Here is a 15,328-nt window from a genome sequence, read left to right as displayed (position 1 = left end):
TTGGTACGTCTTTATTTAAATCCTTTTGGAGCCTCTATTCAATTTTAAAACATCCTTGACTGTAATGATATTAGTTTTTGATGTTATTTTATTGTCAGTTTAGTAGTGTTATTAATTAGTAAGATTTCTATGTTTTTTCAGTATTCCTAGATAGTTTTCTTAGGCTAAGAAAAAAACATGCATAGCAGCAGCCAAGAACTTTAAAGGTACCACTATAATTTCCCACTAATTCATGTTTGATAGAATGAAAAATCAGAGTAAGAGCCTATAAAGTTATGCTTCAGAAGTGGTTTGGTTAGAAGTAAAAAACTAATTACATTTTTGCTCAATTTCTTCCACCCCATTCGCACCCTGTGCAACTAAAAAAGTATAATTATCTTTTCCCATCCTTAAATTTTTCTTTAATTCTTTTAGAGTTAGTTCTGTATCTTTTTCTCATGGTCTCTCCGTGTGTGTGTGTGTGTGTGTGTGTGTGTGTGTGTGCGTTTTAAAACAATTGAAGCAAATATTTGAAATTGTTATACTGATGACTGTTTCTAAGACTTGATTAAAACATTTGAAACTCTAAACGTTTGCTAATTTTAATTCCCATCATTCAAAGACATTTGTTTTAGCACTTGGTATGGCCAAATACAGTGCTAAGGTACTTTGTGATGTTTAAATAGCTCCCAGACACAGAAAAAGTGGTTACTTGGTTTGGGCCTAGGAGAATATAAGAAAGAGAAGTCACCATGATTTGCTTGATCACACAGACCTTGGATCCCAGAGGTCAAGTAATTCCTTTGCTTTTTAGCTTCTCTGTCTAAATAATGTTTGTCTCTGCTTAATTAGAGAGCCTGTGATTATCGTAAGTGATTTATTGGTCATACATTGTAAACTCAGTATAGTGGTGGGTCTAAAAAAGAATTAAAAGACTTTAAAATGTCCCTGTTTTCAGTAAAGAAAATTAATTGGTTATGTGCCAGAGGGACTGTGTTATCTCAGTTAATCCTCATAATAACTCCCTGGATCAGGTGAAATTTTCTCATTTTATGATCAGGAAGCTGAGACTGTGGAGAGATAGAGTAACTTGATCACTAACCCTTAGTTGGGCAGTGATGGAGCCAGAATTTGCACCCAGGTCTCTCTGACACCAATGCCCTTGGTATTTCCACTCTGCCATACTGGGGGAAAGTGTACTGGGCAGTTTGGAGTGGGAAGGGAGAAAATGGCTGAAAGAGGAGCTGGTATGAACAATATACCTGGGTAGAAAAGGTTAGGTTGTATTTTGGAAACAGAAGAGCAGTTTGGTTAAAATAAATGACCATTTGTGTCAGCGTATAAAGAGTTTGAGAACAGATTTTGGGGATTTATCAATGCCAAGCTGATTAATTTTATTTGACCTATAATCATTGTGAGGTAGGGCAATAAATGAAAGCAGTTTTTAGGTAGAATTAATCTAATGGGATATTTTTATATGTTGTTGGATGGGAGGGAGATTGAGGTAAGGAGACTGAGTTACTGCTACCATGTGAAAAAGGCCAAAGTCAAGATGGAATCGAAAGGTTGGATGGATGTAAGGGAGATTTTAAAGAAGAACCAATGGGGCTTGTGGAATTATTGGATAAGAGAGAATAGAAGTCCAAGATAACCCTGAGGTTTCTTGCCTGGAGGAATGAAGACAGGAGAAACCCAATGACTGGTTGTCTTTCTGAAAGGGGGAATGGTAGGCTGGTGCTTCACAGGTGAGAGGGCTGCACTGAGGAAGAATTCCTTATACTGCCTGAGCTGTGCAGCGGTGATCAGATACAAGGAGACCTCTGGAGAAATGAAACAACTGGAGGCAAAATTTGGGGGAAGCTTTATTAACATTAGCTACCTCGTGTTGCAAGATCAACAGGGTTACTATTTTGACTTTAGATATGGGCTTAATATCCTGGCATCTTTTAAATAAAGAGATATTAGATGTGTTAACTACATATTTCCCTACCCTCCCTGCACATCCACCTTGTTTATTATGCTTTGAGGTTTAATTCTATCTTCAGTTTGTTGGTGGCATTTACTCTTAATGCATTCATTTGAAGGTGAATTCAAGTTACTGCAGCACTCTTCTATATGTTTGTCAAAATTCTTTGTGTATAGCAAGAATCCTTATTAGTCTTTCCTGATCCTTATGTATTTGGTGTTTTTGCCAATTAAATTATTGATTTTACAATTCATATTTCTCAGTGGAAACATTTTGGCAAGTTCATCTAAAAGACTAAGAAGTGCAGATTTTATATATATATATATATGTATATATATATACACACACATAACATACATACATATATACACACACACATACACACTGCATGTGGTTGTTGAGACATTTGCAAGATTACTGGGGGGATTCAAGGGAATGTTTGAAAGTACTTTGTATTATTCTATAGAGAAGGAGTTAAATGGCAGATTCACCAGTCCCATTAATGTTGATGCTCTACTATAATAATTTAGTTTGTGATGTAAATATTTACAATGAGGTTTTAGTCCTAGTTTCATTCACTGACTATTTAAAGAGATTCTGCTAGTTTATTTCTAACCTAGATTGCTCCTATTTGGGAGTTATATAAAATGAGTTATCAACACACTTTGCAAGCTTTGCAAGGAAGAGGAAGAGAGAGAAAAGAAAGTGAATGCAATTTATTAACACAGTAACCATATTTTGAGGGTCTGTGTAATGCCAGGGGGCCACACTAGAATCTGGGGATACAGAAATGAATAAGAGAAAGTCCCTATCCTCAAGGAGCTCCCAGAATAAGTGGGGCAGCCAGACCTTTAAACAATGAACACTATAGATCCGTTTTTCACAATTCCCGATTTGGTTAATAGTTTCATTTGCATCATTTATGTAGTCTTCCCCTTCTCCCTGACCAACCATTATCCTCTAAGATAGTGTAAGAATTGATATTGTTGTTAATAAGTGTTCTAGTTTCCCAGGTTGTTCAGATTTTTTATTTGCAAAGTACATAGACCTTTAAGAGAAAAAATAAATTTACAATTGCTGTTGTTGAGGAAATCCAGCAATCAGCTCTTTAAGAATGCATTAGATAATTGATAAAGAAAAAGCATAGTCCTTTCAGTCCTGTCTTGTGTCCTTCAGTCTGAATTGCAAGGAAGTTTTGCCGTATCTACTTGGTGTTAAGAGTTCTTAATACATTTTTAAGCCTCAGTATTTTTACTTGCCAATTAATAAACTGTGAATTTCTACTTGGTTTGAACTAGGTATGTATTAGTTTTTAAAATACCAAAAATTTCTATCATGTCTGAGATATTCATTAAACTTGCTAAAAATATATATTCCTTATTGTCCCTTCAAATTATTTTCAGACTGTATCTGAAAGTATCTCACGTAGGGCTTGGCATGTAATAGACATGCTCAAGATTTTAGTTATCTCAATTGGCATATTATTGTACAGTACAAGTACCCATTTAACCTTTGGTATTAAGAGTCCTTTCAGCTTTTTAGCTTTACCTGAATGTTGATCTTCCTCAGATTCTTCTTACCCATGTTAATTTTTTACGATCATTTTCTCTAGTATGTTTATTGAAACTGTACTGGGATTTCTTTCTTATCCTAAAGACCACTTGTTTTCTTGAGGAGGATATTTTCTCATTTTGTACATACTACTATAACCCTCAGATATTGAATGTTGCTTAATGGATTTTCATATCACATAACATTTTTTCTTTTTCCTATTCACCTTTTAAATTAATTTTTTAAATAAAATTTCAAAACCAGATGGGACTTTAGAGATCATGTAGGTAGACCTTGTTTTTATAGATTAGTAAATTGTGAAGACATAAGATGTGAAATAACTTGCCCAATGTTTTGTTACTGGCAGCATATAATGGCCCATTCGTTATATATGCGTAGCTTTTAAAAAACTCCCACTCTGTGCAAAGTACTATGCTTTTTAACATGTTATATCCTATATCCATGCTTCAAATTGTATTCTGTAATCTTGTTGCACTTTGAATGTATGCCAGTCAGAATATTCTGTAGTAGTTTACGCATCTGTTTTCTATGCTAGACTCTTAGCATCTCAAAAAAACAGAGATTATGCATTATTTACCTAAATGTCTGCAATATCTTGGTTAGTGGTTGGCTTTGAATGAGTGACAGTGACAGATGTTTTAGCCTTCAGGGTGTGTTTACTCCATATCCTGGCCATGACAAACTATGGCTTTTGCACAGAGTCCATCTATACTCCTTACACCTTGTGCCCCAACCCATAGGTTGCTTTCTTGCTTATGCCCTCCATGGCTACCACTTGGCAAATGCTCTTTGAAAATATCAGAGTTAAGCTTGTATTCACCCATATAACTTTTTTCCTCTTAGGGCCACTTCATTATTTTCATTTCATCAACTAATAGCAGAGAATAATCGAGTGTACTTTGTGGCTCTAAAAATAAAGGTTGGTATTTTGTAGGTAACATTTTCTCTAAAAGCATCAATAAATGGCTTTTAAATAAGCTGACTACAGTGAAACCACCTACCATGAAGTTTATGACATGGAAATTATGTTTTTCTAATCATAGGAAGTGAAATTTGGAATCTGCAGAGCCTTGGTTATGGCTTACAGTTCGGAAACATTTTACAAAGCTTTATGTCAAAGAATCAAAGCCCTTGAGAGTGATGCTGTCTTGTTAACTCTTCATTAATTTGATGAAAATTAATAATGAAATCCAAGTCATTTACATTAGTCAGTACTTGGACCAAAATGTCTCGAGCACAGGACAGTAACCTGGTTGTGTTTATAGGTTAAGACTTAAACCAACATTTTGTTGGATTAATGAGTTGCTTACTGATTATGAAAATCCCATCTCTTCATTGTAACCCATAGTTTGGCATGAAACAGTTAGGTTTGGGGAGGTTAGATAATGGTATACAATATTTCACTGATGTACCCCTCGACTCATACCTCATTTGGCAGTTGGTAATGCTTCTGTTGATAGCATCAGGCAGAGTGCCTAGTAAATCATGGGTCTTGTCCAAAAGTTAATGCTGCTTGTTGCTAAAGAACTTAAGCAGAAGCCACCCAAGGCTAATATGTTCGTATGCCTCAGCATCCTATTCATTTACTCTCAATTGTTTATAGAATCTTTATTTATAAATGTAATCACAGACAGCAGCTCATATTAAGATGCTTTTCTACCTTAATAAATTAATAGATGCTATTATGAAGGATGCGTGTCCTGAAATAAGATATTTGCAATCACATGGATAGCGAGGATAGTTCTAAATCTAAAATATTTGGGTAGCATGTTATCTGTGTTATACATATTTGTCACATATGGTCTTTTTATCCTAAGGGTAACAGCAATTAAGAATATAACAAGGTAAAAATAAATAGTTTCTTATTTAGTAAAACTCTCAGATATTTGAAAGCAACAGTTATTGTACTTAAATATTGTACCTTGTGATTTTTTTTTTACATGACCTGCAACTGCATTTTGAACTTGTTTGTTTCTGTATGGAATTTGGAAGTATGGAGGTTAGGACTGGGAGAAATGGGGGAGCGAGCATCATAAGGAAGTCTTGGACAAGTAATAAATAGTATTAAATAGAAAAATTGTAAATGGCATATGGCTTCCTCTGATGTCTTCACTCCTCTTCCCACCTTCAAAGATAATTAATTACTCCTTCCTCTGTGTTCCCACAGCATATTATAAGTCCAAGAGTTAAGTGTTTAACTTGTATGGCAATTAGTTGTATATGTGTTTCTCTTTCCATTAGGTCCTCAGCAACTTGTGAATAGATTCTGTGTAAGTCGCCTATACTTTCACAGTATAGAGTGACTGGCACATAGTATATCTTCAGTAAAGCTTGTTAATGGAAATGGAATTAATCCTTTTATTGCACTTTAACATAGAAAAACCTCATAATTCTTCATAGTCTTCTGACATTCTGGGCATTATATATGTTATATATAATTGTGTTATCGAAAATGGAACTTACAATTTGGGAAGTTCAGTGGTCATATCTATTTCAGTAATTAAATAGAATTACAAAGAATAATGTTTCTTGGGTCTTTGTTCCTTTCTTTTTCTTTCCTTTTGTATGTGTACATTCTGCTGTTTGTGTGTGTGTGTGAGACATGTTTACATTTATATGTTAATTTTATTTTTCTCCTTTGGTGTTTCCTTCTATATTCAGTCATTGAACTTACTTTCCATTTTGTCTTTTTTTTTTTAACTCTTTCTTCTTTGTCTCATTTATGTTGTATGGAATTGACAGCGTATTGTCAGGGCAGAAATAGTGAAGTACCCGGAAGAAGATAATCAACATACCAGCTCTGCTCAGAGTAGAATCTGTTCAGTACAGTAGTGCAGGTATTAAGTGATAAATTATTACAGTTTGGGGAGGTGGGAAGGGAGAACCATTGAATGCTATCTTGTTCTTTATTCCCTATGAATAGGGAAGTTCAGATGATTATTGTACATTATTGGAAGTTAATATCACGTCTACGTCTTGATTTAGAACTAAAAAATTGGTCCTCTGCCAGGAGACATGAATTAAGAAATTGGGAACAAATTAAAATAACATTTCAGTTACTTTAAAACATATTTGTCTTTATGGTTGTGTTTATTACATGTGCAGTGAAGTGGAGAATTGAGGCAGTTATTTCATTATTCATTCCTTACCGTTTTTCCTGAAATAGCTTGGTAATTGAAAGAGTATTTTTAAAATTTGCCTTGAATTGCCCTTCTTTGTCTGCTTGTGTGTGCAGACTTTGTAGAGTTGAAAACAGTAAAGGATTTGTTTTAAAGTATTACTTAGAGATGAATATTAAGCATATTGCTAAGTGTATCATTTTAGATATTCCTTGAAGTGTGTGTTAGAGGGAAGGAGGGAAGGGTTAAAATTATCTTTTGGTTTAAATTATTTTAAAAACATGAATATGAAGTAATTTTCTAAATTTTTTCATTGTACTGTATTTTGTTAGAGTTGTATTCATAACCAAAAGTGAGCCATTTGGAAATAGGGATTTTGGAGGAAAGGTTTAGAAATTGGAAAAGATTTAAAAATGAGTTGCTCAGAATATTTCTGCTTTATATGTGAATCCTCTTTAACATTTAAATGTCTTCTTACAAACTCACAAACTGCTGTAAACATTCAATGAAAAGTTTTCGCTAAATATAATGGCTTATGGAAATATTAATCAATAATGCTATTTTTTACTTTGAAATGATGAGTTCTTTTCTATGATTTAAAATATATGTGAATGATTTATTTAAATTATTTTGCTCTAAATTATTATCAGGGTTTAATTTTTCATATTGATTTGTCACTTTTTCATTAGACTGATGATAACCTCAAGTTAATGTCATAAAACCAGGGACAACTCAATAGCTGAGTTGCCATTCTCTTCTTGAAAAAAAAAAATCCACTCTTCATTTGTTTGTCTGGCTTATTCTTTTAATATCAACTCCTGCTTCATTTATGGTGTCCATCATCAGAAGTTCAGCAAAGTTCAGAAAATAAAAATATACTTTAAGGAGCTCTTTCTAAATGTTCTGATGTCCTGATAATAACTCTATTTTCTTTTATGACAGAGGGTGGTGAAGGCAGATATTGTAAACTACAACCAGGAACCTATGTCAAGGACTGTTAACCCTCCTAGAAGCTCTATGTGTGCAGTTCAGTGAGCGCATTTTTCTTTTGTGTTGATAGTTCTGGCTGCCCTTCACCTCTGGGTGGGCCCGAGGACTTCTAGGAACTTGTTTTATCAGTGACCATCTCTGTAGTTCAGTTAACACTTTCCTCCCAACTTGCTTCATCATTGCTATTGCCTCACAGTGGCAGGCAGCTCCTTGGATTTGAAAGAATTCAACTTTGGGACCACACACTTTGAATTCAAAATGGAAAACCCATTCCCTGGAATTAGACTGCTTCGTTGCAAAAGAATGATGTTGCTTCTTTGTATGTCCTTGCTGCTTTTTTCTGTGATGTAAATTTTTTTAACTTAATATGAAAACTATCCAAGTCTTGATCATCAGCCAGGATTTTGCCACAGCAATTTCATTCTCTTATTGGAACTTGTATGTGTCAAAGTATACTTCAGAGTGCAAACATTAAGCAAGTAATATATTTTACCTACAGATACTTATGAAGACATTCTTTCGCTATCTATTGTGAGTAAAAGTATATAAAGCTGTTTCTAACTGAAAATGCTTGAAATAAGGCTGTAATAGAAATATTTTTTCATTTTTTAAAAAGGGGCCTAAATTGTTTATATTGTAGTTTGTAACTCACAAAGTAGTGAGTATTTGATATTGTATTTTTATTACTGTATCGTTGTTGTTATGTATTGTGTAATACTCAGGTTTGAAGGCTTTCTGAATTTTGATAAACGTTCAGCTGATGCTCCACATGGAATTTCTCTTGCAAACTGCATAAGAGTACTCCCAAGAATGAGTTATGACATTGTGGATCAGACTGTACCTGATGTTCAGATGTTTTTCTTTCACAAATAAACTTATTTAAATTACTTCTTTTGGCAATTTTCTTTCAAATGTCTTCCTTTTTGTTACAGAAAGGCAGTGTGCATTTGGATACAAAATTAGTGATTCTGTGAAGTTTAGTGTATAGTCAGTCACTTAGAATTGTTAGGTTATTTTGTTGGACCAATTAAAATCCAGACTTCATAGCTTGGCATTTCAGGGGCTCCACATCAGCTGCCTCCTACCTTTCTACCTTTTCTCATGCCACTCCAGGGTACCATCATCATTTCTCTGCAAACAGAGCTATGGACTCATTCCTATTTGCTTTGTGATGCTCCACAGGACTCTGTTTGTCTTAGTCATAGTTGTGTTTTTTTTTTTTTTCTTTTGTTCTAAGACACAGTGCCTGGCATGACTGGTGCTCCATATTTGCTACATTGAAGCGGGAACAAAAGCCACCCCTCCACAAAGCCAGTCCTTGTCTCCACAGCTCACAGTTCCACATCAGTACCTTTCTGATAGCCACTGCCCCTTTCTGCCTTGAATCGCTGCTATTTGTGCCCCTGTTTTTTATTGTTTAATAATCCATGAGCTCATTGAAGGGCAGCTCTGGTCTCTTCTCTCTCATGTCTCTTATGGTGCCTGGCAGCGTGCCTTTGTCGTAGATTTGCCACAAGTGTGTGTAGAAATTTGGATACCTAATTTTAGAGGTGTAAGGGATTTTGGAAAACTTTATTCACTTCCTTATGTGGCTAAGGAAACCGAAATGTGGACAGAAAAAGTAACTTGCCAGAGATCATGGAATCATAGAGCTAGACTTGATAGATCTGTCTCTCGGCTGAGAAATTTAAAAAAAAATTAATTAAAAAATTTTGAAAACTGTGACTCTACTTGTTAGTGGGTCCAGCCTCTTTCTATTTTGATTTTTATATTTTTCATTTTATAATAATTTAGCAGACTTTTAAGACCTTCAAGTGATAAACCCTTCAAGCTATTGCAGCTTATCTTCCTAATATGTGCAGGCCAATTGACTAGGGATGTTAATAGAATATAAAGTTGAATAAGTGAGCTCTCAACCCTCGAGGACTTTACAATCTAGTGGGAGAGATGTTTGTTGTTATTACTGCTATTTTAAAAGCTGTGATTGATTGAAGCCTTCTATTAAACTAAACTTGCCCAAGGCTTTACATTTAGTAAAAGGTGAGGCCATGCTCCGTTTGGTCATTTTGTGTTGATTTCACCTCCATCTATGTGAAAACTGAAGGATTTTCAAAAAATTTTTTTCCTCCCAATACAATTACTACAGTACGATAAAGTATGACTTAACACATATGTATGAATTTCAATTTGCAATTTCAGAGAGAAATTGCAAAAGGTCTACGAGACCGAATTTTTTTAGTGGTGTGTTTATAAACTTAGAGCACTGCGTGGGACTGAGCAGGAGCCAGGGAAGAAAATGACGTTGGTAGGCGTTCTTTGGCCTGAACATTTCTAGGTATTTGTTACATGGACTGTTTTATTTTCACACCCGTCTGTGAGAGGGGAATTATTGCCTCCTCTCATAGAGGAAACCGAAGCTGAGACTAAGTGATTATACGAAAGGCCTTCCTTCAGTAAGGGGTAGAGCCAGGGGCTACACAAATTGGTTCTGTGACAGAATGGACTACACTGGTACTGGTTTTAGGCTGCTTTTCATTTGTGAAGATCACATAACTGACGCCCTTCCTGAGAGTTAAATAGGTCTTGGTTTAAGCTGTTCTCTTGAGAAGTGGCGATGGGCCTGTGTGGTCCATCCGCCCTCGCACAGTGACTACCTTGACCAGTAGCATGCGTCCACAGGGGCTGGTGGTGGGAAGTTTGCCCTCTGATCAATCAGATGAAACAGGAATTGCCCCTCTGTACCCTCCTGCCTGCCCTTAGTCTCGTTGGCATTATGTCTCTCCCAGTTGAGCATGACTGGTCGTTGAGAGCCTTTTGCCTCAAGGAAAGCAGATGCAGTATGGCATATGGCCAAAGAGGATTTCTGAATTCCATATTACAATTTTCCCCATACCTCAGGTTTTATTTTTGAAACAGAAATGTAGGATGCATGCTTATTTTACTTTGTTACCTCTCCTGTCTATAGTTTTTAATTTAAAAAATTACAAGTCTTCCATCTAGTTTTAGGTACTTTGTCTCCTGAAGACACATGCTATAAAGTTTCAAACACATTGTGGTCACTTCTGCTGCTTATTGAGCTTTTGAAAAACACAAAAGTTTTCAACCAGAACTGGTCATTGGATGCTGCCTTTCAAGTGCACCCTCTATTATGTGTGGCCAACCACTCTCGAGTGGTTTTTGGAGTGGCCCAAAGAACTCCTGTGACTGCTTTATTATTCCAGGAGGAGGTAAGCCAGGGCCCTTTAAAGTTGATCACTGAAACAATGTGATGGAGCGGAATAGTTTGTGTGTCGTTTAAAAATAGAAAAGTTTTCTGGCCATAACCTGTGCTAGTGGTTGCTGTAATCTTGGATATCCTGAACAACAGTTGCAAGATTTAAAGGAAACTGAAATGCAGACCTGTTTAACATTACGGTAGACATCCATGGGTCGCCTCCCCAGCACACATGTCGCCTCTCCAAACAGTTTCCTAATTTCCTGATAGAAACCTCCCTCAATTTTCAACTGCTTCTAGCTCCTCATGAGGGAGTCCTCACTGAATTAAACCCATCAGGATATTAAACCCCCTCGCCCCAGTAATTCACTCTGAAATGAACTGATAACTCCATCATAGCTAATGAAATTGGAGGGGACATTTGCTAAGGTTTCTGAAAAAGGAAAGAAAAAAGAAACGTTTGCCCCCATAAGTTTTCAGAAGACTCTTTGCCAGCTGGACTGGAATGAGAAAGGCTGTGGCTCTGAGTGACACTGACAGCCATCTTGAGGCCACAGAAGGAGAGCTCGACCAAGGATGGTGCTGATGCCAAGAAAGCAGAGGTGGAAAGTGGCTATGATCGAAGTCCCTGTCATCATCTTTGAGCCCTGGATCCAGCCTGGATGCCTTGAACTGTTCAGCAGAGAGTTAATTTTTATTTATTTATTTATTTTTATCATTTAGACCAGTGTTATTTTGTTTTTTGGTTACTTCTTATATTGGCACCTGTTATGTACTAGGGCCTTTGCTTGGTACCAAAAACAGAGATGAATATGATCTGTGTTTTGCCCACAGATTCATAGTCTAGGACTCATCAAAATGTAATCAGATTGTTACGTGCTGCAATCAAACTAATATAAGAAGATGTAACTTAGCGGTGAGTGTGGGAAAAAAACAGGAATTTCAAATAACTGGAAACAGGGATGACAGTGTAACACAGTTGCTCTCACAAACTAGCATAATTGTAGCCTGCATTAATTAGGTGTGTACATATGAATCACCTGTGGATCTTGATTCAGTAGGTGTGGGGTGGGTCTGAGGTTGTGCATTTGTAACAGGCTCCCAAGTGATGCAAATGCTACTGGCTTTTGGATTACACTTTGAATTGCAAGGGATTAGACCATGCCTGTATGGATGCCCCTCTTTAAGGGTATAATAAGTCACATTCGGATTATAGTGAGGGGATTCAATGTCATAGGAAATAGTGGAAGGAAGACAGTATGTTTAATATGGAAAAGAGAAGGCCTCACACAGACTGTGCTGATAGTCTTCAAATAAGTAAGAGAGTGTGCCTTAGAAAAACATTGTATTTGTACTATAGGACCTAGAGTACCCCAGAAATAGGAGGGGTAGACAGAGGCTATGGGAAGATTTCCATTCAGCCTAATAAAGAACCTTGAAAACATTTGCTTCCCAAAGATGGAAGGGATTGCTTTATGAGGTTTCGTATCATGTTGCAGGGTTTTATACTTACAAGCCTTCCGGGGCTAGGTGGTAAATAAATATAACAGGTTAAGAGTGTAAGACCATAGGGAGTGGTGGGGATTGACAAGCTGGAGAGCATGTGCCCTGCCTAAAGTCATTTTGATTCAGTTTTTAAAGTTATATTGACCAGCTAAAAACTATGTATGGATAGGGCCATGACTAGCCTATACAGAGCTTTTGTGCCAGTCAGAAAAAGTGTGTTTCTTTCTCAAGTCATTTTATTTCCTTCTTTTAGAAAATTGTCTGACTATTTCTTTTTAAAAACAAGGCATTTTATTGTCCTGGAAAATGGGTGATAAATCTACAACATTGGTGGCCCTATGGTTGGTAGGACCCTATGGATAGACTGGATTCATAGCCCTATGGTAGTAGCCCTATGGATGGACTGGATTCAGCCCTCTGGAGCCCAGGTTACAACCCTTCTGACTGTAAACCTGTTTCTGGATGTGAAGCTGATGAAATTAGGAGAGAAAAGTATTTGTCTAACATTTTCAGAGAGCAAAGTCATAGTGTTCAGGCTAGGAAGGCCCTAGGAACATGGGAGGCACAGCGTCTACCCTCGGGGAGGTTTGGGGCTGGAGGAGGAAGCAGGTAAGTTAGCAGGGCATCGTGAGACTTGAGGTATCAGGAGAGAATCCATCTGTGGTATGTGTATTCAGGGCAGACAGCAGGTCAGTTCTACCTACAGAGTAGGGGGACAGATTTAATACAGGAGGTGAGGCTTGGAGAGAAAACCTTGAGTGTAACAACCTTCACATCGTAGCATCCTCTCTCCTGGGAAGTGAGCCTTTCAGTAGAGGAGGGCCCTTTGGGCTGAGCTCAGAAGCACATACATTCCATTTTTGCCTAGCCTTTTGTAGCATCAGTTTTTCATGCTGGAGAGCTGGAAACAAGAGGAAAGGCAGACTATTTGTTTTAAAGCCCTTCTTCCAAGTCATATTGAATGTTCTTAGGCCTCCCACATGGTAGATTGAGGCTGACTCAGGCCTGTAGGCTGGGCAGAGATCACTGGCACAGCCTATACACCAGCCTTTAGCTTCCCTCACCTAAGCCTCTTGACTTGGTCCCTTAATCCTTAATTAATCTGGAATCCACAGGTTACACAGGGATATGATTCCTAGATACTGTGACTCTCGAGCCCCTTCTCCTTTCGCACTACTGCTGCTTGTGTCCCCAGATGTCTGGACTTCTCCAACAGCCTTTCTCTTTAGAGACCTCCACAATCTGCTGAATACACAGCTGTGTTTAGGTCACTTTTGCATTCAAAACCCCTCAATGGCTCCCTACTGCCATTCCCATCAAAGGAAGACAAATTCCTCAGCCTCACATTCAGAATCTTCTTAACAGCTTCCCTACCCTTCTTTCTAAAACATCTGTTCATCTTCAACTCTGGTGAGCACTTTGCTCTAGCAAGTGGTTCCTCAGTCTGCATCTTTGCGGAGATTTTCTCTACGGGAAGAAAGACCTTGGATAGGGCAAGATAGAAAACCTGCTTTTTCTCCTAGCTCAAAAACCAAATCCATGTATGACTAGTCAAACCACTTAACCTCTCTGGGCTCAGTTTCCTCATCTGAAAAAAACAGGACTTTGGACAAGAGCAGGGATCTGGGACCTATTTGTTGAGTACAGTTATATGCACTCTTTCTCATCACTATGGCTTATTTATTATGGGTGCGGTACAGGTGCACTGAGCTCTTTGTAAGCATTTTCCCATTTCACATAGGTGGTAGTCATCCTTCAAGATGGTTCCAATGATCCTTGCCTCCTGGTATTCACCTTTTTGAATCCCTTCTCACATTAAATCAGAGCTGACCTGCCATCCATAGAATACTTACAGATGTGGTGTGTGATTTTCGAGGTGAGATCATAAAAGGCATTGTCAGCTTCCTCCTTGGCCCTTCAATTGTCCCTTCTGAGGAAAGCCAGACACCATGCTGTGAGGACACTCAAGCAGCAATGTGGAGACCGCTATGGAGAGAAGGCCTCCCACCAACAGCTACCACCCACTTGCCAGTACTTTGTTAACAGCCAGCTTGGAAGCAAATCTTCCAGCCCCAATTAGGCCTTCATGTGACTTCAGCCTCACCAAAGACCCAGAACTAGCTGAACTGCCCCCAAATTTCTGATCCAAAGAAACTGTAAGATAATAAATGATCATTATTGTTGTAAGCCCGTAAGTCTTTGAGTAATTTGCTTCACAGCAATAGATAACTAATACCATGGGTATTTGTATTATCTCTGACAGACGAGGAAAATGAGGCTCAGAGCAATTGACTAGCCCATCTGAGGTTGTGAACTGGTGAGTGATGGGACAGGGATGCAAATCCAGGTCTGCCTGACTTCTCACCCATCACGTTATACACCTCATGCCACAGTGTCCCTCTGCCAGGTTCAGAGTAAGTGCTTATTACATAGTTTCAAGTGAACAAACAAACTGTTTTCATGACTGATTATATAAATCAGTTACACAAGTATATATTTAGAAAAGGAGCCCATAAAAATAAGGAATGGATATTTTCAATCTCATTAAATCAGGTTGGATTTTCCTATTGCTTAGGACTAATTTCTTCAAAAATTTTAGTCTCCTAAAATGAAAACTTTATGCTCAAGAATAAAATAAAGAACAAAAAAATTTTAGTCTCCAATGAAAGTAATCCTATTATTTGTTCTGATTATATAAATATTGTAAAATAATACACAGAAAAATAAATTAGAATCACCCCCTCTCCTGCTCAATATTACTGACATTTTGGTTAAAAGCCATCTTCCAGGTTTCTCTCTAGATATAAATACACATATCTGGAAGCTATATTTACACATAAGTTGCATTATATTAAATAACTAATTTGAAATTTGCTTTTTTCACTGAGTGATACAAGCATTTTTCTACATCCCTAAGTATACATATCCATCATTATTATTGACTTAATGGTTTTCAAGTATATAGTTTTATGATAATTTAGT

The 15,328-nt window shown here is 37.2% G+C and overlaps 1 protein-coding gene across 11 annotated transcripts in view; it reads left to right on the top strand.

The window, feature by feature from the left end:
• Positions 1-15,328, top strand: part of RAB28 (RAB28, member RAS oncogene family) — a 168,977-nt gene that overhangs the window by 111,168 nt on the left and 42,481 nt on the right. Inside the window, exons 7-8 of one of the 11 annotated variants that reach the window (XM_054553160.2) lie at positions 4,361-4,436; positions 7,579-7,698. The exons of 7 other annotated variants lie outside the window; for them this stretch is intronic. In XM_054553160.2, the coding sequence (XP_054409135.1) occupies positions 4,361-4,405 (45 nt within the window). In that variant the 3' untranslated portion in view covers positions 4,406-4,436; positions 7,579-7,698. 11 annotated transcript variants of the gene reach the window in all.

Source organism: Pongo abelii, chromosome 3, assembly GCF_028885655.2.
Source record: "Pongo abelii isolate AG06213 chromosome 3, NHGRI_mPonAbe1-v2.0_pri, whole genome shotgun sequence".
NCBI lineage: Eukaryota > Metazoa > Chordata > Mammalia > Primates > Hominidae > Pongo > Pongo abelii.
The sequence above is the reverse complement of the archived record's forward strand: the minus strand, read 5'-3'. Positions and strand labels throughout refer to the sequence as shown.